Raw genomic sequence first — 27,888 nt, forward strand, 5'->3', positions numbered from 1 at the left:
GGATATTACCAACTTGAAGGCCCAGGAAGAGTCCCTAAAAACCTAGCTTTACGAGAAAGAGAAGAAGGCGTAGGAAGATGCTACGGAGATTGACAAGTTGGTGGAACGCAATCTCTCTCTCTCTAAGGACTTGAACACTATGCAAGGTTGCTGAGGCTAAGGCTAAAGAACTGGATGGGAAGCTTGCCGAGGCCGCGAAGTCGGCCGAGGTTGCCCGGCAAGAGGCCGCCTCTCTAAAGAAGAAGAACAAAGACCTTGTGAGGATGCCCGGAAGGTCGTCAAAGTCACCCGGAATGGCATCAAGACCCAAATTGCTATCCTCGCTCCCGATCTTGATACTTCATAGGTTGGGCCTTCAGGATGGTCCATGATGAAAAGATATTATAGTTCTAGATATTATAGTAGTTTAAATTTTTTTTTTTTTTGGTGTTGACTCAAGTTTTTGTAATCTAAACATTATAATATTAAAAAATTTCAAGTGTACTGGAAACACTAGTATTCTAATTATTTTAACCGTTGATCTGAATTATAAAAATATATATAATATACATTAATTAAAATCAACGGTTAAAACAACTGGAATACTAATATTTTCGATACATTTAAAACTCTTTCTATAATATTATTACATCAATTAGTCATTAAAATACTCTAATATAATAAAATAATAAATAATAGTCACATCAAATAATAATCACATCAACAGTAAAAAAAAATTTCAAAATCTATTATAGTGTTGGAAATTAGATATAAGAGATTATTATAATAAAATTAAAATTTTAAAAACCAAATTAAAAAATAAGTAAATCTCAATGATCTCTATAAAATTTTACTTATTAAATACAGAATATAAGTGAACAAAATGCATTATATATATACAAATATTTTACTACAATAATTTTAATATCAAAAATATTATTTATATACAAAATTAATTACTAAATTTAGTTATTTAATATTTATATATAAATATATATTATTTAATTTATTTTTAATGTATATTTTATATTAATAGTTAATTCATAATACGCTTGACTATTAACACATTTGTTAGTCTGTTACTCATGATTGGAGAAAAGAAGCAGCTGTACGATATTTATATTTGCAACGACCAACGCTATATAGCTTGTAAATTGTAATAACTCTGTAATCAATTAATAGTTTAATACACCGTACTGTACCCCCAGTTGTTGAAGATGCCAGCCACCGGTGCCCCGCCCCAACTTGACTACTTCACGTCTTCACCCGCTAGTTGCCCCTTCATTATCCACCGTCCACCCTTATTTCAACATCATCATTAATGCTCATGTTCATTTATATTTTAAGTGCATATTTTTAACGTATCTAAAGTTCTAAACATATTTGACTAAAATTGAAAAACTATTTTTTATATATTTTAATATATTAAAATTTTAATTATTATACACTTATTAACATTAATGTTTAAGATATATTTAGCTAAATCTTTAATTAATTAAGTATACTCAATAAATTTAAAGGCATATATTACGGTTATTAATAAAAAAATTATTAAAAAAATACAAAAATTAAAGTTTCAATATATTTAAAAAAATAAAAATGTAAGAAATTTTCACAAAAATAATCATAATATACATCCTTTTAACATACATGATAACTAACTCATAAAATGAATAGAGAGAAAAAGAAGAAATTATATATTCTAAACTGCGAGCCACGTGAAAATTCAAAAATATGTCCATTGGTTAAAATTATAGAAAATAATCAACAGCCTAAACTAAAGAAAAAATAAGGTCACAATTAGTGTGTGTTCCCTTTTGAAAAAGTGTAGGTAGATAATAAAAATATTAAATAATGTAAACAATAATTTAGGTAAATAATTTAAAAGTGTAATATATTTTTATTTTATTAGTAGTTATTTATGTTGTTCAAAAAAATCATTAGTTATCTAGCATAATCTTTTTTTTTTATCTGAGTTGATAGTTAAAAATTATTAGATATAAATTTAATTCAAAATATTAAATTATGTAACCATTTTTAACTATTAATTAAAAAAAACATAAAAGTACAGTTGTAATTTCTAGGTGCTGGTGTTATTACAATCTCTTGAAGAAAATATAAGAACAAGCTAAGAATGCTAAGCATGAAAAGCATAGGCAAATACACTTCAAGATCAGAAATCAGAAATTAAACTAGCTAGGTATAAAAGTGTATGTATACATGTATGTATGTATGTATGTGTTTGTAGTTTTGATGAGAAAGATGGTCATCAGTGATGATAAGAACGAAGAACAGCACCGCAGAAAGTGCAGACAATGGCCCTCCAAGATTTGCAGTAGAAGGGAACAAAGCAGAACCTGGTGGCCGTCTTCATGTCAGCCACGCTGGCTCCTCCACCGCACCGCGAGCACGTCCCCGCTGCTGGCTTGCTCCGCCGCACCTCCTTCCTCTGGTCCACCAGAAAACAGAAACACACCATCCTCGCAGATAGAAAGGCTTGATTGGTTCAAAGTATATAAATAATAACGTGTTCGTATCAGTTTGTAGCAACTAGGAAACTGCGTGCGTCGCTGTTTTTATTCACAAATTGCTCACAAGTGCCTCTGCTTCAACTTTAATTTTGTACAATCCCCTTTTATATGCATGCATTCTACAAGAAAAATAATAAATAAAATAAAGAGAAAGTCTAGAGCAAACACTTTTTTCTTTTAATTTGGTCAACACTTAATTATCAAAAGAAAAATGAGTGATCTTATATTATTAAATGTAATCTTACACTATTAATAATACTATTGATGGCCAATTAATAGTTACAAAATACAAAATTTACTGTTCTCTAACACTCTTCATAAATAAATACTATTTATAGGCAAAAATTATTTTTTAGGATGGTGAAAATTTAGGTATAATTAATTTTAAATGGAATTGATAGTTGAGAGTAGTTAGATAATTTTACAGATTTAATTAAATTGTCATCTAATAACTATCATCTATTAATTTTACCGTAAAATTAATTGTATTTGAATTTTTATTTATATTTATATATAAATACATATATAATTTGATCATTAATTTTAATGACTGATTTTATTGTACATTTAATACAGTTGAATGTATACACTAAAATCAACTTCTAAAATTAATCTTTAATATAAAATATATATTAAAATATAAATATATATTATAAATAAATTAAATTACATATATATTTATATATAAATATTTTAATAATTAATTTTAATAATTGACTTTGATATACAAATAACATTGTTATTGAAATAAATATGCAAATTGTAATGGTTTGATCGGTTTTTGTGGGTAGAATGGGGAATAGCATAAGGACGCGTGGAGGTGATGCAATAAATACTGAGGAGTGCTAGCGGTTAATAATTTTGGTGTTTTGTAACTATCGTGTTTTGTAATCATTAATAGTATTTTTAATGATGTGAAATTACATTCAATGATAAAAAATTACTAACTTTTCTTTTGATAATTAAATACTGACTACAAAATATAAAATTGTTGAATCCTAGACTTTTTCATAAATAATTAAATAGGGCCATGCTTTGCCCGTTAAGATATGTCAATGATTCATGTATGTGGTTCAACCATGTAGGTGGTAGTTAGCAGCTCCATCTTTATTTATTTTATTTATTTATTTATTTTTATTTTTAAATTTCCCCAACTTGCCAATGTGCATGTCAGCGTTCAGTTCGATGTCTCTCTAGCAAGCAATAATTTAAAAGTACTATATGAAAATAACCTTATGAAAAATTTTATGAAGGAGTATTACTGTTTTTATTTTGATGTGGGGGTGTCATTTTGTTGGCTTGGCAATTCATTTCCATTTTCCAATATTGAATATTTTGATAGCTATGCGTATGCCGGAACTAACCACCCATATTTGTTCTCAAAGATTTAAGTAATAAGTGGAGTGATTATTTGAATGAATACCATCTATCATATTATTGTGTCTTAATTTTGTTGGCTCTACATCAAAAAATATGAACTTTTTTTATGCGATCGGTAGGAACAAAAATTATATTTTAAGCAGTTGAAACACATACATGTCGTTTTCATCATATTTCAGACATAATATTTGGTTGCAATTTACATCACAAAAAATAGAGTAACTGTGCGATAGATTTATAAGTCTTCTAAAAAAAATATTCAAGTTATTGAGAAAATTTTGTAATGAATTTATAGATTTTTTAGGGGAAAAAATTCAAATAACTCCCTTAAAAAATGAAATATCGGACTTATTACTCCTAAAAATTGCAATATTGAGCGCTTATTCTTCTACCAGAGACCTATAAGTTTGGTGTTGCAAACTTGTAATTTGTAAGAAATGTACTAAGATAAAGTATAAGAAATTAATTTTTAATTAGTAAATATTATCTAACATTTTTTAAAATTTATAATTTAGAATCTAGAATGAATAGTTTATAATTTAAAATAAACAAAATAACTTTTAAAAAGTTAGTCGATGTTGACTAAAAAATTATTTACTTCTTAACATTACTGATTTCACTAGATATTTTGTCCTGAGTGACCTATAAGTATATCACATTACTTAATACTTTATTTTCTTTAAAAACCTATAAATTCATTGCAAAAAAATTCAAGAACTTTCGTGTATTATTATGATGACGAAGAATCCTATTTGTTAATAGCAGCTATAAAATATATTGCAATTAAGAAACAAGTCGTATATTATAAGGGCAGCATCTCAAACATACAATTCTATGTATACACAACTAATTTCTAACTTAATGATACACTACTTTGGCCATAACCTAGTTTTTTTAGTCTTAACTTAGTCGCCACAAAAGAATACGGTATTTACGAATTTTGATTAGGGAAGAAAATGACAAGAAAGACAAATGTTCGAAGTGTAAAATGAAATTCACTTTATCCTTCGAAATCTTTTCTTTCTTTTTCTTTTTCTTTTTCCCTCTTTTAAAAACACAATAAATATTGCATATGTACTAAAGGAATAACATTTTTGTGTATGTTTGCAAAGTGACATTTCTTGATGTTTGCAAGTGTTATAGAGCTGCCATCATGGTCTCTCTGGCAGCGGCTTTTCTTAACTCCGTGGCCTTCCCAGTCCCCCGGAAATAATGGTATACTTGCTGCAAATTACATAACATCAATATAATTTAGAAAAAGAAAAATACGATAAAAGTAACAAAATATGAGAAATTAGTTTTATGTTTTTCTAAAACTCATTTAATACGTGTTCTAGAAATACTTATAACCATTTTTTTATGTGCAACTTCTTAATTTTATACATTCAAATGATCGGTCATAAATATTTCTAAAACATATATTAAATATGTTTTAAGAATATATTTTCTCAATAAATTGAAAATATTATCATCCTGGGGAGAATTAAACCTGAATAACCCATAAGCTTAGCATTGTTTCAATGGCGAAACATGCAAAACCAGCAAAGTAGAATCCCTGCAAACACAAATTAGTACATCATTTATGCACTTGATTATGACATAATATGATTATATGACGACAAAAATAAACATGTTACTATTAGAGTATATATAATATTGTGACGATTTACAGAATAAATGATAAATAAATTTTTAACCTTTTATCATCGATAAATAAATTCTTGATTAATTAAAAATACAAAAACGTCCATTACTTTTTAAAATGCAAGACATCTGAATCTTTTGAGGCAACTAATTTGTCCTTATATATTTTAGACAGAAAGACTTAAATATCTAGTATTTTAAAAGGTGAGCGATGTTTTTTATATTTTTAATTAATCTGAAACTCATGTGTCTTTGGAACATTACCGCAACAAGTGAATTAGAGGTTAACTCCTCAAGCGCAGGTAGTATACCCCTGTCACCAACATGAAATCATATAACATAACCATTAGATATAAGAGAAGAGGTCACAAAAATTTTAAGAAAATAATTAATAAATTAACTTTTTTATAGTTAAGAGAATTTCGAAAATCATTTTCTGATGAAACTTCTAAATATTTGTTAAAGGTGAACTGACGTTAGGGATTCTCCATTGAAGAAAAACGGAGGCGCAATTGCAGCATAAGCGCAAAAGAAACAGTGCACCTGCTTTGAAGAAAAAAATATATATGAAGAGTTAATTAATTAATTAATTAATTAATTAACAAAATTAACTCATAAAATGAATGAAATTAAAATAAAATTTTATATATAAGACTTGCCGAGTAACACAGGAAAAACCAACCAAACTTGAGAGCACTGTCCGTCCTGTAACAGAATACAGTACAAGAATTATAAAAACAGAAACATATATTATATGTAGTAATATGGAATCTGATCAGGTAATTAATAAGGGACAAATAAATGAGATTGAAAAGTACCTGCTAGCACGATAAAGAGGGCGATACCACAATGTAAATGATCCTGGAACTCCCGAAATAAGGTATATGACAGCAAGAAACCAGTTTGACATAGCTACAACAATGTGTAAAACATGGTCCTCTAATTAATTAAACAAATCATTGGCTACTAAGTATATGATTAACATGTCACAGTACCTATTATTATTATTATATTATTATTATTACAAAAATACAAACCTCCTCCATACGCCCAAGCCACACTAACTGCTACCAAATTCCATGTAAGACACGTTATCACTCCTGCATATTATTGATTGTTAATTACCAATACCATCAAAACTAATTAAAGACATGCAGATACAGTCATTAAAGTTAATACATAAATGTTGAAATACAAATACCTACCCAACCATGTTGTGAATGCAACATACTGGATCCTTTGAAGATGTATTGGTATTTCGGCTGCAATGTCATGATGAATGATAGGGAATAATGGTGGCCAATTCTTTTCCTCTATCACTATTCCAGCTGCAAACCACAAAACAAAAATGAGAAAAAAAATTGCAATATAAAGTCAAATTATATATACCACCCTAATAAAATAATTCATATTCACGAAATCGCTTTTCTTACAAATTTAAACGAACAGAAAAAGACACGTAAATAATTATACCTCGTGCTATAGCATCTTCCTTTCGTTTCAGTTCCTGCAAAACAATATATATAAGATCATGGACTATTAAATCACAAATGTTGAATCTCATAAACTAAGAGATAGATGATGATTTACCTGTTCCCTTTTTTTCAATTCAGCCTCTCTAGCTTCAAGTTCCTTCTCCCTTGCTTTGAGGTCCTAAATTAATCGGTAAAAAAGAGGAGGGAATAATAATGAAATATTATATGTCAAGAATAACACCAATATGGAACATATATATAGATTAGAGTTTAATTTTGAGATTCTTAATATAATCCAATCTACGTACTCTACCTTAGTTGAGTCAAGAGGAATGTCAACCGTTGCACTACGATCATAAGGCTCATGAGGAAGGGGCGATAACTTTGATGATGAACTCTGATATTATTTAAGGGAAGAAAAACCACATTATTCAATCTTGAAATGTCTTGTTCATTATATAATGATGATGTTAATAATAATTAAGATAAACGAATAAGAGTGCTTACAGTGGAAAAGAATGAGCCTGCCCCAAATTGTGATCGTCCACCAGAAGCTTTTCCTTTAGCTCCATCCTAACATCATCAATGCAAACGTTTCAGATCTTCTTCCATATTTTGTAGAAACAAAATTTAATGCATTCATAATCAAACTTAAGCTACGTACAAAGAGATTTTATTTTATTTTTTAAAATAAGATTCAGGGTTTTAAATTGAGCTCATAATCACAACTCTTTTTTTTTTCTCAATGCAGTTTCCACGTTGTGATGCAACAATAATTAATGGCTTACGGCGAAGGGGTTAACATCATCGTCCGCAAAGGGATTGTTGTCGTAGGAACCCATGGGAGGAATATAATAATCAAATTAAACTAATGAAAACATAAACGGAGATCTAGATCAATACAAGGAAAAGAGAGCAAAAGATTGATGAGAGAAAGAGAAGTTGAGAAAATGGCGTCTAAAAATGACACCAATATTTTTATTGTTTTTGTTTTTGTATGATGAGAATAATGAGCGGCTTCTCTTTATCTAATAATCCATATTATTAATATAAATTGTCTACAAAAGGAAATTATAAATTAATAATATAAACGTTCAGCAAAATATTTGCTTTGATGTGAAAATCTATTCTTAGAAAGCAAATAATTACATTTCACCATCAAGAATATGGAAGCAATCTTCAAACAATTGGCCTAACTAGAAGGGCACTGCAACATGAACTAACAAACATGGCATGGTTTAAATGAACCATAAAACTTATCAGATATTTTATACTATGAATATAACTACACCAATAATACAAGGGGAGCAATAAGTCTCTTAAGCCATTTGGAAAAAGCTCCTTGGAAGAACTTGGCATGTGAATGCTGTTGGATGGGCAAGTAGGAGAGCAAGTAATGAGGCCCTGTTTGGATGACATGAATATCTCTTACTAGTTGATATTCAGCAATGAGCAGGTAAACCTTTGCAGTTTGCACATCCATTCATGATCAAACATCACTGTCATTCTCATTTTTCGCTTGATTCGGATTGCTGAGATTCCCTCCTTATCATGTTTAGCAAGTACAGGACAACCTCTGACATTGCTGGCCTGAATTCTGGCTCTGACTGCATTAGATCAAATACAATTACAATGGCAGAAAAAATTTTGATAGGCTAATCAGCAATGATGTTGAAGTGTTGAATTCATGAAAGCTTACCTGAACACATCGAGAGATAATGTCTGCGAAATTCGACAATGATTTCGCAGGGTATTCTCCGTTTAGAGAAGGATCAACCATCCTTGATAATGCATCAATATCATGAAGTTGAGGAATAGCCCATCTTACCAGAAACTGCTCCCCTCGAGGGCGCGACCTGTCCAAGATGTTTGGAATAAATGATTACACCTATTCAAAAGCCAGAAACAGATGCTGGATTGCTTGTAGATTTGTTATAGGTTCTCACCTGTCATAGGACTTTCGGCCAGTCAAAAGTTCTAACATAACCACTCCAAAGCTGTAAACATCACTTTGGTAGGTGTAAATTCCGGACTCAAATTCTGGAGCCCCGTAGCCATAGGCTGTTAGCAGTTGTCCTGAGAGCTGAAATATCAAGGCATGTTATCACGTTTTTATCATACAAATCAAGCTAACAATTATTCAAGGAACTGCAACTGAACATTAGAATGCTGCTGTGGTTTTACCGATTATGCCAAATCTTGGGAAAATCATTTTTAAGCATGAAAATTATGCATATAGTGGTTCATAAAAGTCCTAAAAAGAGCATGACTTGGTTCTGCATAATAACAAGAAATTGCAAACAAAGCTAACTACTAGGGAGGCAATCTGCTTAGAAACCACAACTACTTCTTACCTGACTTACAGAACCCGAAGTTATCAATGGAGCCAAACCACATTCAGAGACGCGGACAGATAGATCATCATCAAGGAGAATGTTAGCAGACTTGAAATTTCTGTGCACAATTGGTGGCTGACATTGCTCATGCAAATACCTTGTCAGATGATAGCATCAAGCATTAGATTAAAAGAGTTCCACATCAAGAACTTATTAATGGTAAATTGGTAATAGTCCTGGTGTAGCAGCTTAAGGCTCTAGCAAGATTTTAAGCAAATATACTTAGCAAAATTCAACAACTAGGGCAAATATTATTTTCTTATTTCAGTGCATACTTTACTTACTCTAAGGCTCTAGCAGCTCCGAGTGCTATCCGAATACGAGTATTCCATGACAATCTTGTTCCAAATTCATCATCCGAATGGATTGCATCCTGGAGTGATCCGTTACTGCAGTATTCATAAATCAGAAGCCTTTGGCCATGCTCTGCACAGTATCCAATGAGTTCAACAATATTTGCATGCCGGATTTTGTCAATACCATTTACCAATTCAAGAAACTCATCGTCCTTCTGGTGATCAGAAACTCTCTTGTCTAGTTTCTTGACAGCAAGTATCTAACAATTCATACAGATGGGTAAATATCAAATTGAAAATCTATTCAGGGCACATATAAAATTCTACAAGACTGAGAAGAAATAAATTCTAAATCAAGATGTTTTACAAAATAAATTCTGCGGAAATCAATGCAACTGAGAAGAAACAACCATACCTTTCCATTAGGAAGCTCTGCCCTATACACACTCCCCAGCATGCCCAGTCCTATAAGATTCTCTTGAGAAAAGCTATTTGTATACTGTTGAAGTGATGCAATGGTGAAAGATTTCGCAAAAGTGGGAAGAACCGGACGTTTGTTGGAAGTATTGGTGTTAGCCTCTGCATGGAATTTAGCTGGCTCAACAATCACCCTCTCAGCAACCGGTGGCGGAGATGGTGGGGGTAGGGGTGGAGAAGGCATTGAAAATGAATCTATTCCACTCATATCAATCTCATGATCAACCAAAAGCTTGGGTAATGGTTCCATTTTTTGCACATCTTGATCATCTTGTGGCCTTGGAGTAGTAGCCATTCTCCTGGTATCTGCATTGTGCTTCTCTTTAGGCTTCACAGCAGCTCCTTTTGGTACTATAAATTTTGTTTTAAGAAAATTGTTCAGATTGTGAAATGGTTGAGTAAAATCCTTACAAGGAAAATTTTGATGTTAAGGCAACAAATCATATGAGAAACCAAAGAACATAATTATTTACATTTCTCAGCTTGACTAGGTGGTTGAACCATGGCTTCATAGTTTCTAGGATTCTGGGCTTCACCTCCAAAAGCACCAATTTGATGTTTCTTGGAAGTTCTGTCAACTTGTTCCCTTCTTCTACAGTGTGGAACAAATAGAAGGAGTGCAAGTGCCACAATAACAGCTCCTAGTATACTAGCAATGGTTATCCAAACAACCCTTTTGGTTCTCCCTTTTGACTTCCCTGAATTTGATTCCTTTGCTGCAGTTGGTCCATCAGCCTGTTTAGTTGGTATGCGTCCAGAAGAAGATGGCACCCCAGAAACCACAGTTCCTGATGGTGATGGTGTCCCCGGAGAACGAGGTGGAAGAGACGGAGCTAAAGTAGTATTAAACAGATTTCCATCATTTCTGCATAATAAAATATCACCAGGCATTATTGAAGCCATAATATGGTATACACTACACAGTAATTTCTGGTTCAAAGCTTTCACCTGAAGTTAGGGATGCTTAATAGCTTTTGAGGTATTGGTCCGGCAAACTGGTTGTTTTCAACATTCCTGCTCAATCAGAGAAGAATAAGAATGATTTAGAGAGAGAACGAAGGAAGCTGAGAAAGCTCCATGGCTTTTATTGAAAGCAATATCCAAACTACTATGTCATGCCAAATTCATTTGAAATATGGTTAAGGGATGTACAAATCTTTCAGTGGAAGGTCTTGTAAAACGTCCAGGGTCCCGGATAGTTTGTTGTTCTGTAAATGTCTGCAACAAGGGAAGTGTCAGATCAATGGATAGGGAATAAAAACATAAGTTCATAAATAGTACCTTGCTAATGCAAAATACTCACACAGAGGTCAGAGCTGATAAATTCTCCATAGTTGGGGGCAACTCCCCACTCAGATTATTATTGGATAAATCTCTGCACAGCAGTTTGAGAAGGCACATCAAATATGTTTCATGTACAATGAAGGTAAAAGAATCTCCATTCTAATTGTCTAAATATATACATAAAATTTTAGGCCCTACAGATTGATCAATTTCTGAAGTGACTGAAAAGAATCTGGTATTTCTCCTGTTAAAAGATTGTCATTGAGAGACCTGCAGGGTAAAGGGAGATAATTCAATCTCATTTAGATAAACTTGCATAACAACAGTTAACAATAACATTAGAATTTTACATAGAAATAGAAGAAGCTGCAATCTCACATGTCAGTCAGTTCAGGCAATGAGGATAATGAAGGAGGAATACTTCCGGTGAGCTGGTTGTCTGAAAGAAAACTGCAAAAACAGCCATCATGTCATTTTGACGGTTTGTCAGCAGATAGGATGACACAGGTAGGTAACACATACAGGTTTTGCAAGGTGACTGGCAAACTGGACGGAATACTTCCCCCAATCTGGTTGTTATTTAGAACTCTGCCAAAAAGATATGTAGCAAACTGTAAATTAAGCTGCTGGATAAGAACCTTAAAGGAAGGATAACTCCTGAAATTATAGAACTAAAGAAATGCAACACATTAATGCATGCACATTAAACAGGGATTGATATTTACATTGCTCTGATAGAAACAAAGGATCCCAAGCTTTCACCCAGTTCTCCTCCCAAATTTGCACCATTCAAAATTCTGTCATAATTCAAATGATTAGAAAACTTATGGTTATAATATTTTGCTAGAAATCAATGAACATGAAGATCGAGAAAAAAGGGATAGCATATCATACATTTCTTGTATGACTGAGCCATTACATTGAACACCCTGCCACCCTTGTGCACAAGGGTCTCCGCCACTCGAAACCCACCCAGGAAGAGGAGGGCTTCCCAATGCAGTATATAGGCCATTGATTGCAGCAACTGATATGCAAAATGGACAATGGTGGAGCTCAGATATAATAGAGCATAGACACATCAAACCAAACACAAACATATTGAATGCAATTCCTAAATATCAATCTTTGAGCACATTCTAGAAGAAAGGATACTTCAACAAAGTAACTACTAGCTGTGACAGGTAATGCAGAATTCCAAGCTTACAAATTCTGAATCAGAAGTGTTTGATCATATTAGTTAACAGAAGAGGCACAGGAGCACAAATTCAATACTTGAGTTTTGAAGTTTTGAGGAGCATCATTTAGAAAGCACCACTAACTAAGAAATAATTCTCTCACACCTTTCTTGGTGGACTCAGAGAAAGAAAATGGGAAAGGAACAGAAAAAGTAAAAAGAAAAGAACATAAAAAAGGTGAGCGAATCATTACCATCACTAGGATTAGTGTCAGCAAATGAAAATTGAACAGTGCAGATCAAAACAAATCCCAAAAGAACTAGTTCATGGATCTTCACTCTCTTGTACTTTGAAGCAGATCTCTTCTCACCCATTGTTTCCCACCTTAACCTTAAACTACACCTCACTCCTAAACCTTGAACCTAGCTATCAAACCATGCTGTCACAGCTGAAAATCCCACCAACAAAGATCCTCAAAACAGTGGAAGTAGAAGACAATCAAGCTGAAACAAAAAACAAACCTATTATTCCACAAGCACCAAAAATGCATAAAGGAGTTACATTTAAAGAGTATTATACATATCATAAGCAAGGGGATGAAATCTAAGTGGATGAAATTACCTGAAAGAGAAAGTGAAATTGTTCTGAACTCAATGCCTAAAATCTGGAGAAGAAAACTTGATGGAAGGAGAGTGTGTAGATAATAAACTTAACTGCTAAGATTCAGAGGAAGAGAAATTAGTGGACACGGTAAGCAAAGCACACACAGAGACGCACACTGCATTGCTAAAAGCTTTTAGCATTAAGCATTATAATAATAATAAGTGATTAAATTTTTGATTTGTAGTAAAAACATACCCTTTTAAATGGAAGAAAAAGCTGAAAACAACGGGAAAGAAAAGGCAAAGGAATGTGAAAAGCTGAAAACTGAAGAGGTTCTCTCACTGAAACACAAAATCAAACACATACTGGGCACTCTTCTTGAGATGAGTGTGTACATGAGTGTGTTCAATGTCATACATATCTTCTTTCTTAACAACAGTTACCGTTGCCACGCTCCTTCTTTGACGCGTACAGTTTCCCATGTTTTTATGTTTCCACCATTTTTTTTATTATTCTTATCTTATAGTAATGTAATATTATTACACATACACTATGATATTGATATTAATAATAATGAGGCTGCACATGATGCTGTGGCTTGTCGTCAATTATTTGTCAAACTAGAATATATTCTTGCATCGACATTGATCAACCATCAATTACATTATGACAATGACCCCATATCGGATTTAGCTTCTTGTTACTTTGCATCATTGCATTCATTATTTTCATGTTATTATTGCTGTATTAATATTAATTAATTAAATAGTGGAGGAAGCTATTTTTTAAAAAATAAATATTATGGTCTTTTCCATTTGGAACAATATCAAAATTTAATATTTACATAAAAATCCTAGGCCAAAATTAAAATGTATTATCTTGTTTTGTTTTTAAGTAATCCGTGAAAAAAACAAACTAGAATTTATTACCTTTTAAATTCTGATATTTAATAATAAAAAGAAACCATAATTTACATTTTTCTTTTTTTTTAAACCACAATTTATATGGAATAAAAAACAACACAAATATAACCAATTTTAATTTAAAAAATTACATAATTTTGTTATTTCTAATTGTAATTAAGTAAATAAAAACCCTAATGTTTTGTATGCTACCATTTATTTATAATAATGAGATATATATATAGTTAATAATAATAATGATTGGATAAAGCATTTCTCAAGAATTGGCTATAGTTTTATTTTGAAAACTCAAAATAACTTATGAAATTTGACTCCGATTTAATTTAATTTCTTAATTTTTAATTGATTTAAATTGTATTTTAAAAATTTAAGATGTAATTTAAGTTGGTCCTTCCATTCATTTTCATCACCGAAGAAGTGTCGTGACACGTTTAATTCACACTTGACACTAAAAATGTAACAAAACGACGTTGTTTATTAAGTAAACTCTCAATTTGGTCTTTCTTTCTCCTCCTTCTCAATTTGACGCTGTCTTACCTCGGTTCACTATCACTGCGCCTCTCGTCTCCCTCTCACTCTTTCACACTGTCACGCTCACAATGCCGCCGTGGTTCTCCTTCTCTCGTTGCGACAACATTGTCGCGAAGCTTGCCCGCGAAACCAACTCCAATATCACTACAGTACCCATATATGTAAATCAAAGAGTTTTGAACCGGTAGTACTCCATCAACCATATTCTTCAGGGCTTCACCGTGGCACTTCCTCTCAAATTGAAGGCAACCCATCTTAGTACAAGAACCAATGAGGAACACAAAGGTGTAATTATTGAAAAAGAAATCACTGTACAAAGAATTAAAGAAAAAAACAAGAATTTAATGAAGAGTGTTGCTGTTAGAATAAACCTGGATTTCTGTGTTGGCACAGAAAGTGTCTAAGGTATTGTTGAAGTGACGGAAGATCAAAAAGGTATAAGCAACGTCGCATAAATGTGAGGCACGGCTCAAAAGGGTGCGTACAATGTGGGGGTTGCGAAGGAAGGCGGTGGTGGTGAGGAGTGCCTGAATTTGAAAGAGATGGTAGGTGATGTAGCACGTGTTCTAGAAGATTGCGTTGAAGGCGTTGAAGGAGGAGAGAGTAGTTGTGGTTGTGTTGGTGGCAAAAAATGAGGAAATGGAGAATGATGAAAATGAAGATGAAGAAGAAAATGAATATGAAGATGAAGAAAGAACGGTGGTTGGGTGGGGGAAAATGGTGTTTCGGAGAAGAAGTTGAAATTGTCGAGACGGCTATTCATTTGGAAGTTGGTATTGACAATTTGACCTTTTAACCGTTTGATCGTCGTTGAAGAACATGCCTCTACTCTCTCCTCAACTAAACGTGCTACGTCATTTTTTCGATGACGGAAATAGACGGAATGATCAACTTGAGTAATGTCTTAAAATTTCAAAGTATAATTTGAGTCAATTAGAAATTAAATGGCTAAATTAAATTACGGGTCAAATTTTAGGAGTCATCTTGAGTATTAACTCTTTTATTTTACGATTAAGTACGATTTTGGTCTTTAAGATATAGGCCGAAAATTTTTTCGTCACGAACCTTTTTTGCATACAAAATATCCCTAAAATTTAACTTGGTTTTAAAACCGTCCTTACCTTAAGAACCAAAATCATACCGATGTGACAGCAAAAACAAAGACAAAAATAAATTGTGGACAACTTCTTTTTCTTCTTTCCTTTCTCCTCCTCATTCTTCTTTTTCTTTCCTTTCCCTTTCTTCTTCTTCTTTTTCCTCTTTGAAAAAGTAAAAACATTTTCTTTTTTTTATTTTATAAATTTTTTGTTACGGCTAATCTAAAAAAAAAAATTTTAATATTTAAATAAAAAATAATTTTAAATAAAAAAAAAGTTAAAAATAAAAAAATTTCGATTTATATCTTAAAAATTAAAATCATATTTAACCTTTTATCTTAATACGGACGTTCTTTATTTATTTGTTTATTTTTTTGTGATTGTGAGATGATTGGTGGTGTGGTCATAGAGAGTGTGCTTCGCGTGGCATGGCTGCGCGTGAGTATGGGTTATTCTTACTCAAATGGAATAATAACACAAGTGGAATTTGTTTCAAAAACAAAAACTAAAAGAAATGGTGAATTGATGATTGTATATTATTTCCAGTCCTCTTGTATATTTTCTCTTATGGTAGAAAATAAATATTATCTTTTTTGCATTAGCTATTAATCAATTTTAATATAAAAAATAAAAATATACAAAAATAGGTAAAATATATAGCTATAGTATTTAAAATATAATAAAAAAGTGAGACTATATCTTAGAGGGATTGTGGCGTGTATAACTGTTAAAGAGACCAATCCGAATTATTTAGACATGTTTAAGTTTGGTTTATAATTTTTTAACTAGATAATTTATAGTTAGGCTGATGGATTAAACAGAATTGATTCATTCATTTTTTATTTTTTCTTTTAAAAAATATTTTGACAAATAATATTATTTTTAGATAAATAAACTTTAAAAATTTATTTTTTTTTGTGCTCAATATTTAGGTCGAATCATGATAAATATTAGTAAAAAATGACCTTTTTTTTAAATGCAAATTTTAAATGTCACTCGCTTAGTCCGTGAATAGTGTGAATTGACATGTTTAGTCCGTTATTTTTTTGGATTAACCAATCTAAAATTTAAATGAATTTAATTTTAAGAATAAAAATTTATTCGTTTAAATGATAAACAAAACTGACTCGATGAGTTTGACCCATTTTAGTTGCCTCGGATAAAAGTCGCCAATTGGCGTATGGGCTTTGTGTGCTACCGAATGATTGTTGTGGGCTTTGTGTCAGCCCACTATATTCTTTTAGAGAAAATCTATGATTCTATTTTTGTGCAACAACATGTCTATTCCTAATTTTTATATTTGCAATTTTGCATGACGTATACAATTTTGTAACTTACACATGATAATCTATATATAAAAAAAAAGGTGCTCGCCAAAACAAATAAAGTGAGAATAATTTCCTTTTTTAGAAAAAAGTTATTATTAATGTATGAAATTTTATGTTAATAATATATACGTGTGTGCGCCGTGTGCCGTGTGGGTGCGCCAGAAAACAACGGTAGCTAATAGCTATTCCTCATTCATCACTCTGCTATCCGAATCTCTGCGCGATACTACGATGCCCTATCGCTATCATTCTATCAACTATCAACAATTACATTTATTTGAAACAAGTTTGCTGTAAAATCAAACTAATTATTATTTAAAATTGGAATTTCAATTTTTTTTTATTATTAAATAGATATTAGTACGTAGTCATCATTTGAGTTTAATCAAACTTGCGAAAGCTTTCTTCTCAGTGTCGATCTTAGATAGATCTCCCTATGGGGAAAAAGAATTGAGTGAATACCCCATCCAGCCCCTGACAATTATCTCGAAAGGACAACGAGGCCCCCAAGAAAAAAAAATACCCAATCTGGCCCCTGATAATTTTTTTTGGGACTGATTAGCCCCTGTGCCAAAAAAAATAACATTGATTTTTTTTTGGCACAGGGGCCTCGTTGTCCTTTCGAGGTAATTGTTAGGGACCGGATTGGATTTTTTTTTTTTGGTCAAGGGCTGGGTTGGAGTTTTTTTTGTCAGGGGCCTCGTTGTCTTTTGAGGTAATTGTCAGGGACTGATTTGGGTTTTTCTCAAAAGAATTTAAAAGAAAGGGAAAAAGTGGATCAAAGGTAATAAATAGGAGCTTGCAATTTCATACTTTTTTTAGTATCCGATGAATGCTAATACCAATGTGCAATTGGGCACCTTTGATCTTTGACAATGCTATCGTTGTTGGCTGTCTCAAACATAAGAGGACAAATAAGTGATCACCAATCAAAATTTGCCGCTGCTTTGCTACCTCTAATCTCCATATTAATTATTTAGGACACAAGATATAGTGGTAGAAGATAAACACAATGCAAAAAGTGTTCTTTTATCTTACAATAAATCGCTATTAAATTTGTCTCATCTCCTATATACTTTTCTTTGGTTCTCTTTCTAATGTCTCTATTCTGTGAGATGATATGAAATAAAACCTAAATGCACATGAATTGTTTATGATGGCATAATTAATAACACCTACATCTTGCTACTAATAAGGTCCAAGGGAATGTTTAAATGTTGGCAACTAACACATACCATCATTTTGGTTCGATAAAGTTGAAGTAAAAGATGGAAAATATTGTCACCCATCCATTTGAAACTTTAATTTGATGTCTCAAATTTCAATATATTCTCTCCGAGGGAGCAAAAAGGCCCACCAAACTGGAAAAATGATGAACAATTTGACTTCTTTTACCTCAATAATTTTCCATCTCAGCGGGGACCAATGCGACAAAACTGCAAGTTTGCAACAACCTAGCGTCTCTTAATTAATACTTTATGTGCGTGTATAAAAAACTAATATTTTGATGATCAGTTTTATTATAGAATCTAAGGGTTATCATGTTCCTGCATGGTTTAGGTTTATTCATATTGTTTAGGCCATATTAAACAATAATGTGGATGTAGCTAAATATCTATTAATTAATTTTATAGAGATATTAAATAATAGTCATTCCTTGAACTAGTATCTTGCATGTCCTTGTCATCAATCTTTGTTTTGTTCTTTTTTGCAAACGAAATCCTCCAAATGTGGTAAAAAAATGTTCGCAAGGGTTGGAAGAAAACCTCACATGGACTATTGAATAACAAATTAGAATTTAGAGCACATATTAAAAAAAATATTTAAACCAGTTTAAATTGGTCAAATAATTAACAAATTATTAGATTAATTTAATTGAATTTAATTATCAAAATAGTTAGTCATATAGTATCACCGTTGGTTTTGAACAACAGAACAAGTAAGCGTTTTTCTCATGTTTGGTAAAGGAACAAGTAAGCTTAGATACTAACAAATTTTAAGCCCAAACAGTGCTTATTAAGGCCCATCAGTGTAGCCCACAATAAGCAGGCCCAAAATACAGCCCAATACGATGCCGATGATGGTGGTTAGTGGTTGGTATGCGACAACGATCGATCTCAGCTCCAAACCAGGGGCAGAGAGAGAGAGAGCCACCTCATCTTCATCCTCATCGTTCCTAACTGTCTGCAAACACCACCATGATGATGTATTCTCGTTTTCGAACCGCAGGTCGGAATATCAAATCCGCCGCAAAATCCTTCTTTTCCTCTTCTACGATGCCTCCGCCGGCAGCACCCCCGCCGCCGCCGCAGAATCTGGCGGCGCTCCGTGCTCGTCTGGCGGAGGAGTCTCCGTCTCTGTCGGACTTCATTGCGCTAAAATCCGGGAACGCATACTCGGTGGAGGTCGGAACGAAGAAGAAGCCGCTGCCGAAGCCTAAGTGGATGAAGGAGTCGATCCCAGGAGGTGAGAAATACGTGCAGATCAAGAAGAAGCTTCGAGAATTGAAGCTCCACACGGTATGCGAGGAAGCCAAGTGTCCTAATTTAGGGGAGTGCTGGTCCGGCGGCGAGACCGGCACCGCCACCGCTACCATCATGATCCTCGGCGACACTTGTACTCGAGGTTGCAGGTTATGTATCTATCATTTGTTATTTATAGAGTTTTATATCAATTTAATGTAATTCAATTTGTGATTAGTGCATAGAATATTTTGGTGTTGTTGATTATGGGATTAGGAATGGGAACTCTAGCTTTAGAAAATCTCAAGTAGAACAATCGTTGATAAGAGTGTGTTTTATAAGTTAATAGAATAGATGACAGTGGAACCCTTCCATTTAGATATTTTTATGTTAATTTTCAGATTTTGCAATGTGAAGACATCGAGGACTCCTCCACCACCTGACCCTGATGAGCCCACCAATGTGGCTGAAGCAATTGCGTCATGGGGTTTGGATTATGTGGTTATAACAAGTGTTGACCGTGATGATTTACCTGATCAAGGGAGTGGTCATTTTACTGAAACAGTACAGAAATTGAAGATACTGAAGCCTAATATGTTGATAGAAGCCTTAGGTATGCATTTTGAATGTTTTGCGGTTCTTAAAACTGTTGATACATGGCAGCCTAACCTTATCCTGCTAGGAGGATATCTCATTCTTATAAATGAAAAATTCCAAGCACCTAGGTTGTTTGCAAGTATAGTACATAATCAATAATGGATATGAAAGGAAGGATGGTCTTTTGTTTTTCTGTTTTTACTGAAGTTTATTAGGTAGCAAGTAGAACTAAGTGGTGGTACCTAGAATGCGAATTATTATGTTAGCTGTTGGTTTATTAATAGCTGTTGTCTTGACAGCACTGCTTTTGATTAGAATGATAAGAATAAAGACATTATTGATACAGAACTAGGGTAAAATTTTGAAGAATTGATTTGTAGTCACATAATTTCTTCATTGGGTTCAATCCTAGTTGATTTTTTCTTAGATGGATTATCAATCCTTTTTAGATAAAATTCAGAATTTCTTTCTGTTATAGTTATTGAACTATGTTTGTTGCAACAGTTCCTGATTTTCGAGGAGATGCTAGTTGCATAGAGAAGGTTGCTAAATCAGGATTAGATGTCTTTGCACATAATATCGAGACAGTTGAAGAGCTTCAAAGTGTTGTGCGGGATCACCGAGCTAATTTTAAACAGTCCATGGATGTTCTAATGATGGCCAAAGATTATGCACCTGCCGGAACCCTCACAAAGACCTCAATAATGTTAGGCTGTGGGGAAACACCTGACCAGGTTGTGAAGACAATGGAGAAGGTGAGAGCAGCTGGTGTTGACGTGATGACTTTTGGTCAGTATATGAGACCTTCAAAGCGCCATATGCCAGTATCTGAGTACATTACACCTGAGGCCTTTGAGAAGTATCAGACACTTGGTATGGAAATGGTAAGTCTCTAATATTTGTTCCATTGGTTATGATCGATTGTATTTTACTTTTCCATAAACGAGAGGAATGTTACTATGTTACTTATTGCATGAAAGATGATTACTAATATTTGATGTTATCATCATTTCTCTAGTATTCTATTATCATAATCTCAGTTCAGTAACATTTGCTAGGATCTCATAAAATGAGTAGATATTTTAGTCAAACCATACATCTTAAAACATTTGGGCTCCTTGCCAATATTTAAATATATTCTTAAAAGTCGAGGCAGACAAACACATTTGCTGCATCATTGTTGCACACACAGTATGTTTAAACTTTAAAGTAATCTGTATGCTGCCAACTCATGGTAAATTCCTTGCAAGCAATTTGAACACGCTGGTGGCCCTGCATGTAAGAATCCTAACACTACATATGGCATTCTGTACTTGATAATGGCAACAGAGTGTAATCATGGTGCATTTCTCTCTTTTTGATTGTTGCATGTGACATGTTGATTTGCAGAGGGGGATTCTATTAAAAATAGCTGCATATGGTACTTATTATAACTTGATCATGTGTTATGAATGATGGATTAATCCTACTTTGTTTGTCACAGGGATTTCGGTATGTGGCATCTGGTCCCATGGTTAGGTCATCATACAAGGCAGGCGAATTCTATATTAAGTCCATGATTGAATCCGACAGGGCTGCATCTCCCTCAAAGCTGACTGCTTCTTGATCCATTCTTTTCTTTTCCACCATTTTTTATGTGCATTATATATAATGGGTACACGCTTACCCCATACTATTGATGCTCGTTCATGCCACATGTAATATATCAGTAACATGCTGTAAGTGGCAAAGCTTTCTGCAACTTTTTTACCCAACCATCAATGAGTGGATTGGTTCAGATTTATTGGAAAATGCAACATCCCCTCCCTGTTGCAAAGGTTAATTCAATATTTCTAATATATGTTAACTCAAATTTGGGAAATCATGTAAAGCGGCTGATTTTAATGTGGCTGTAGTGCAGTGTTGATTTTGAGAAGTGTTATTCAAAATTTCAGTGTGTTAACTCATCTTCAGTGGCAGAAATTTAAACCAATGTTTGGGACCACTTTGATAGCAGTGTAGAACCAAAAGCATATAATTCTGCTTTGCTGTTAGCAGATCAAGGTGAAGCCATGTTAGTGTTAGTGTGTTACCGTTGCAATCATCAGGTGGAGCTCTGAGGGCTTCTTTTTTGGGTTATGACTTTAGTGTATAAATTTCTGTATACCGTGGGAAGGGGGAGTGGTAGTTTATTTATTTATTTATTTTTGCTACAATTTTTTTTTTTAAATTGAACCATTAAAGTCGGGTGGTCCATTTCTATTTTCTATGATGGGCCTAACCAACCAATCAATCCTTTGTAATTTCATATTGGAATTTGGAAATGAGGAATTTTGCATCGGTAATAAGTAATAAAAGTTATGAAAATTTTTAAGTATACTGGTATATTGGTGTTTTTGTAATTTTTAACTGTTAATTTTAATTATAAAAAATATATATAATTAAGATCAATGGTTAAAAATCACTGAAATACTAATGTATCGGTATATTAAAAACTTTTTTAAAAGTTAAATACCAAAATAAAAAAAGTAATGTGTAGCCATATGATTGGATGCTTTTATTTGGTACAAATCGTGTACTAATATTATCACGAAACCAGTTTCAAATCTTCCAAATTATTTCCGAGATTACTACATTCAATATCAACAATTTGAAAGGCAAGTGTCTTTCTTGGCTTTGCTTTCCGTTGTTAGGTCCTTTAACACGACATTGACAGCCTTGTCCATCATCATGTTGCACTTTTTAATCATCTTTTGCCGTTTCTCATTTTATTGCATAAAATTTCAGAATTAGCTTTTGAATTTCACCTTTTTTTAATATAAATAAAAACACTCCCACATGAAATTTCAGAATTAATTTTTGAATTCTTCTCTTCGCTTTCTTGCTTGAAATAACTAGATGATGTAATTTGTGCAAAATAAATGAATAATCATACCTACATGGTCTCTTCAACAATTAAGTACAAGAGATTACTCATTCTAAAATTGATAGAGTTAATTATTTAAGAAAATATGTTGAAATTTTAACCATTTAAAATTTGTTAAATATAATAATTTTTCATTTGAATGAATAGTAGTATTGCTGAAAAAACTAGTAAGATTTTGGAATTTGAATTCTTCCCAGATAAAGGACAGTTTCAAGTCAAACTGTGTTTTCCTTTTTCTAATATACCCAACCACACAAGTTTAATAACATTGATTGCTTCACAAATCACATATCACAAACTATACTAATTGCTAAAGAAAGCAATTTAAATGTCTAACGGTTATTAGTATCACCATGGAATGTAGCAAGTTGGCAGCGTAATATTTGGATATTCTCTGTTTTTCATTTTTATTATTTTGGTTACAAAAGTGTAGAATAAATAACTTATGTCTTGTTAAGATGCGATGTGAATATTACGGAAAATTATTGCAACCATGAAAATAATAATGAATTATAAACTCAAACCAAATGCTTTAATACAAACTGATTTAATATGAAATAAATACAACTGTTAATACCATGCAATGAATCTCTATTCAAATAGCAAATAGCCAAAGAGCAAGAAAAGAAATGTTTTTAGGGCCGAACATTTTGTGTTTGTAGCTTTTAGAAATATATTGAAACAGGATCTCATATGTAGTGGTTAATTATAGTATGAGACTATCATGATTATGGAGCATTGGAGATACTATCTAATCTTTACATGCAATATTACAATACTTTTAAGAAGGATTTTAACTCATGGACTCCACCCATATGTGTAACTAATTTCATTTCTTAAACGTAGAATATTATATGTATTATTTTTGTATTTTTTTATTTTTAATATTAAAAATAATTGATAAAATATATGAAACATAAAAAAAATATATCTTGTATTACATAAAAATATAAACAAAAAGTGATTCAAAGGTTAATACTGTATATATATAATGGATCATTACATGCTATGATGCTAATATTAGTGGATATAATACTTACGTACTCCATTTTCTCTGTTATTTAAGATTGGGTCATGCTAGTTGTATAATACCCGTATAGACTTGGAAGAATTAAGCTTAAAATATTACTAATCTTGCCTGCATGGCTACATGATTAACTTTCAGTTAGGTGGAAAAGCTAGGTTTTAAATTCAGGGTAATATATATAAGGATTCTGCTAGGGAGACAATGGACTATTTGTATGAGAATCGAACTCTTGACCTTTCGGATCTAGCACTCTAATACTATGTCATGATACCACTCATCACAAAAATTTTAGCTCATGGTAACACTAATGATTATATCTCTCTTATTTCATAAACCTCCATTGTACACATTGTATAAATATTCCATTGACTCCTCATCCTTTCTCTATATATAATATATTATTTTGATTTAACATTGATTAGATTGTCATTATAGAGTAGCATGATGTATTATTATTGATCAATACATAATATTTCAACTTTCAACAAGTCAATGGTGAAAGGTATTGGACACAAGTGTAGCCTTCATCACTATCATGATCAAAGCTATGTATATATATTATATAAACAAGTGTAACAAGTTCACCTTAAGGATCAAATCAAACCCCTTCCTCACTTTATGAATTGAACAAATAAAGAAGCCAATTCAATTGCATTGATGTTTCCAACAACAATGCCTTCTAACCATTGCCACCTTCTAAAACCTCTCTCTTATTAAGATAACAACTTTGATCCAAAATGGGTTGCTGCTTCAGCACCATCAATACTCCAAACACCAATAAAGATCAAAATGCCCTTAAATCAGATTTGACCCATGAAAACCTAAACCACAGAGCTCCACCATCACCACCACCTGTTGAAGAAAAATCTGTAGTTAAAGAGGTTCTATCTGAAACACCCATTTCCAAACCCCAAGTTTCTGTTTTGACGATAGAAACAGAGACCCAACTTCCAAAAATCGGAAATTCAAAGTGCCCCATCTTCAACGAAGCTCAGGAACAAGTCTCTCTGGAAGTGTCTCAGATTACAGAGACATGCAGCATTAGCGAGAGCTTCTTCTCCACCACCACCAACGCTACTACCGCCGCCACCGGAGCCGAAACTAGAGAAGACGAAGCCACAAGCAAGCTAAGAACCATAGAGGGAACGCAGAACCTGAACCGTTCCCAATCGAAGCATTCCTGCGATGCAAAAAGTATCGGTGGCAGAGAACGAAGGCCGAAATCTCCATCGAGAACGCTGCCGGAAAAGAGGGTTCCGGCAAGTCCGCAGTCCGCTTGCCAGAGGGATTCCGGTCAAGTTCGCCGTCGTCCAGGCGAGAGTACCGGCCAGAGAGCGAGGTCTCCGTCGTCTGTCGGGAGGTTCTGCGACGGAAACAGAAGGAATCAAGTGAAACCACGGGGAAACGGCTGTCGGAGGTTGGCGCCGGTGAAGGGTGTGGTGAAGGAGAACTGTAGGAAGGAAAACGACGTCGTTACACATGAAGAATCACTTGACAACCCACGTGTTTCATTGGAATGCTTTATTTTTCTCTAGATTTTATTTTGGAAGCAAAGCATGCTTGTGTTCAAGGTTTTTGGTTTTTACAAGCAATTTTATTATTATTATTATTATTAAGGCTTTTGGTTCCATTGAAAATTGATTCTCTTAAGCAATATTTTTGAAATATGATTTTTTATCATATATTTTCTAAATGAGAAAAAAAAAGGATAAAAAATTACATTGGAAAAAATTATTTGAGAGAATTCATTTTCCGATTTCATTAAATCTTTTGATGTTTAGTAACAATATTTGAAACATTGGAGTTTGGGTTTGATTGATTGATTGTGTTGTATATGTAGGGCTCCTTGCTCACAAAAAGGTTGCTTCTGTAAATTACCAAAGTTAAAATAAAGTGTGTGTGATATAACTGCAGCATAATTAAAGTCATAGATTATCTTAATTCATTGATTTACTTGCATAATTCTGAAGATTTAATTTGTTAGTTTTGCTAGGTAGGTCATTTATTTATTTATTTCTTGTCCTAAGCAATGGAAATAGTCCTCGAAATTGGGCAATAAGGCAATTAAGAGCATGAAATTTCTATTTCCTTCTTGAGGAGGTCACATAAATTAAATAGTTTGGTTGTTTTAATGTATGCATCGATGTCTAATTAAGGTTAAACACTTAAAACACCTTAAATTATCCTTTCTCTTTTACTTCTATAAGATTCATAATATAGTGGACAATCATCCTTTTGAGTTGCCAAAGTGGGGGCACCATTTCATCAAGTATCATAACATGGCATGCATAGATGCAAAATACATGAAACTAGTCATTATTAACAAGCCAATTAGAGTAAATTCTGATTATATATACAACTAATCATATCAATTATTCATTCATCACTTCTAAGCAAAGCAGGAGGCAGGAGCCATATATCATCATTTAGAACTCTAGTGGATTAGGTGTTGTTCTTGATGTGATCAAATAGCTCCAGAGAAAGAAATTTTAAAACTTGATTATACTTTGAAATGAAACTATATAATATATCGATCTAGTTATTGAGAGTGTGAGTCAAAATGAGTCTAAGGTTGATTATCAAGATTTTAAAGAAGGTCAGCAACATAACAAGATTAGTTGTTAGTTAGTTTTGTTTTCTATTTCCGGAGGTGTTTGCTGTACGGTTTAGATCGGTTTGAATCAAAAATTGATTCGATTTGAATTTGGATTGGATGATTTTTTAAACAAATCCAATCCAGTTTTAAGTGGTTTGGATTGTATTAGATTTGTGATTTTGTAAATTAATCAACATCAAATTTTAAATAACCAATAATGACATAATAAGTTTTAACAATATCTCGAAAAACTAACCATGACATAATAATATAAATAAAGTTATAGATTAGTTAAAATAAATATATAAATAAATAAAGAGAAAATACTCACTTTGGTCCTGAAGTTATAATTGAGCCTCAATTTAGTTTTTGAAATTTCAATGGTCTCAATTTAGTCCTTAAACTTTTCAGTTGACTCTATGATGGAAACCACCTTCTACCACAGGAACTAACATAATTAAAATTTAAAAAGTTTAGGAACTAAATTGAAACAATTAAAACTTTAAGTACTAAATTGAGGTTCGAGTGTAGCTTCAGGGACCAAACAGAATATTTTCTCATAAATAAATCTCATTTTGAATATAAAATATTTATTAAACATAATTATGATTGACAAGTTTCAAAAGCCTAAGCAATCTATGATCCAAAAAAATTTAGCTCAACAAATTCCTCTTCCTTCTCAGACTCAAAGTTGTCACTTCAATAATTTCACATCATCCACTGTCTCTCCACAATTCAATACAGATCCATCATGGTATTCAGACACTGGTGCATCGCTGAAGATAATTCTGTGTTTTTTTTTAATTTCATCCTAATGTGTGTCTTGTTAAATATTAGATCACTAGAGAAATTCTAATGTGTTTTATTTTACAACCTGTTCTTTTTTTTTATTTCTTGCACTTTCTTTAATAAGTGGCATCAAAGACTAGGAAACGCTGCCACCAAAATTATATCTCTCTGTCTTAAATCAATGTAAGATTCATATGAATGATAAAAGATATCCTCTTTTTTTTTTTTATATTTGTGAAAATTGTCAACATGCAAAAATGTAGAAACTATATTGATGTTTGGGGCTAGCCCTAGTTGTATTTCACTTGGGTTATCGATATTATGTGACATTTATTGATGACTCTTTAAGATATACCTGCATCTTTCTTCTTGTCAACAAATCACAAGTGTTTG

General features: G+C 32.6%; 5 protein-coding genes across 8 annotated transcripts; 2 read left to right on the plus strand and 3 right to left on the minus strand.

The window, feature by feature from the left end:
* Positions 1-2,026: 2,026 nt before the first annotated feature.
* Positions 2,027-2,571, minus strand: LOC130946659 (uncharacterized). The gene has a single exon (XM_057875487.1). The coding sequence runs from the start codon at positions 2,456-2,458 to the stop codon at positions 2,249-2,251; it is 210 nt and encodes a 69-aa protein (XP_057731470.1). The 5' UTR covers positions 2,459-2,571; the 3' UTR covers positions 2,027-2,248.
* Positions 2,572-4,790: 2,219 nt separating this feature from the next.
* On the minus strand, positions 4,791-7,851 carry LOC130944924 (secretory carrier-associated membrane protein 1-like). 2 transcript variants are annotated; one of them, XM_057873523.1, is made up of 13 exons: positions 7,798-7,851; positions 7,517-7,582; positions 7,323-7,406; positions 7,125-7,187; positions 7,008-7,041; positions 6,740-6,862; positions 6,572-6,634; positions 6,353-6,446; positions 6,194-6,239; positions 6,010-6,077; positions 5,799-5,847; positions 5,380-5,445; positions 4,791-5,114 (listed from the first exon to the last, which is right to left on the minus strand). In XM_057873523.1, the coding sequence occupies exons 1-13, from the start codon at positions 7,849-7,851 to the stop codon at positions 5,028-5,030; spliced, it is 897 nt and encodes a 298-aa protein (XP_057729506.1). In that variant the 3' UTR covers positions 4,791-5,027. The 2 variants fall into 2 exon arrangements, with proteins under 2 accessions (XP_057729506.1, XP_057729507.1); XM_057873524.1 differs by lacking the exon at positions 7,517-7,582.
* Positions 7,852-8,052: 201 nt separating this feature from the next.
* LOC130944923 (protein STRUBBELIG-RECEPTOR FAMILY 3-like) lies at positions 8,053-13,757 on the minus strand. Of its 3 annotated transcripts, none has more exons than XM_057873522.1 (18): positions 13,607-13,757; positions 13,259-13,350; positions 12,891-13,140; positions 12,357-12,486; positions 12,188-12,259; positions 11,985-12,050; positions 11,841-11,912; positions 11,661-11,732; positions 11,482-11,553; positions 11,331-11,396; positions 11,127-11,192; positions 10,652-11,043; positions 10,117-10,529; positions 9,690-9,961; positions 9,364-9,502; positions 8,956-9,092; positions 8,709-8,865; positions 8,053-8,616 (listed from the first exon to the last, which is right to left on the minus strand). In XM_057873522.1, exons 3-18 carry the CDS (start codon positions 13,009-13,011, stop codon positions 8,518-8,520), a joined length of 2,346 nt encoding a protein of 781 aa, XP_057729505.1. In that variant the 5' UTR covers positions 13,012-13,140; positions 13,259-13,350; positions 13,607-13,757; the 3' UTR covers positions 8,053-8,517. The 3 variants fall into 3 exon arrangements, with proteins under 3 accessions (XP_057729505.1, XP_057729503.1, XP_057729504.1); XM_057873520.1 differs by having other exon boundaries at positions 13,496-13,737; XM_057873521.1 differs by having other exon boundaries at positions 13,259-13,353; positions 13,496-13,730.
* A 5,467-nt stretch (positions 13,758-19,224) lies between these two features.
* On the plus strand, positions 19,225-22,005 carry LOC130946932 (lipoyl synthase 2, mitochondrial). The gene is made up of 4 exons (XM_057875837.1): positions 19,225-19,751; positions 19,983-20,194; positions 20,683-21,062; positions 21,662-22,005. Exons 1-4 carry the CDS (start codon positions 19,318-19,320, stop codon positions 21,782-21,784), a joined length of 1,149 nt encoding a protein of 382 aa, XP_057731820.1. The 5' UTR covers positions 19,225-19,317; the 3' UTR covers positions 21,785-22,005.
* A 2,842-nt stretch (positions 22,006-24,847) lies between these two features.
* LOC130945846 (uncharacterized) lies at positions 24,848-25,645 on the plus strand. The gene has a single exon (XM_057874543.1). The coding sequence runs from the start codon at positions 24,848-24,850 to the stop codon at positions 25,643-25,645; it is 798 nt and encodes a 265-aa protein (XP_057730526.1).
* The last annotated feature ends 2,243 nt before the right edge of the window (positions 25,646-27,888 follow it).

Source organism: Arachis stenosperma, chromosome 8 (assembly GCF_014773155.1).
Source record: "Arachis stenosperma cultivar V10309 chromosome 8, arast.V10309.gnm1.PFL2, whole genome shotgun sequence".
NCBI classification, from domain to species: Eukaryota; Viridiplantae; Streptophyta; class Magnoliopsida; order Fabales; family Fabaceae; genus Arachis; species Arachis stenosperma.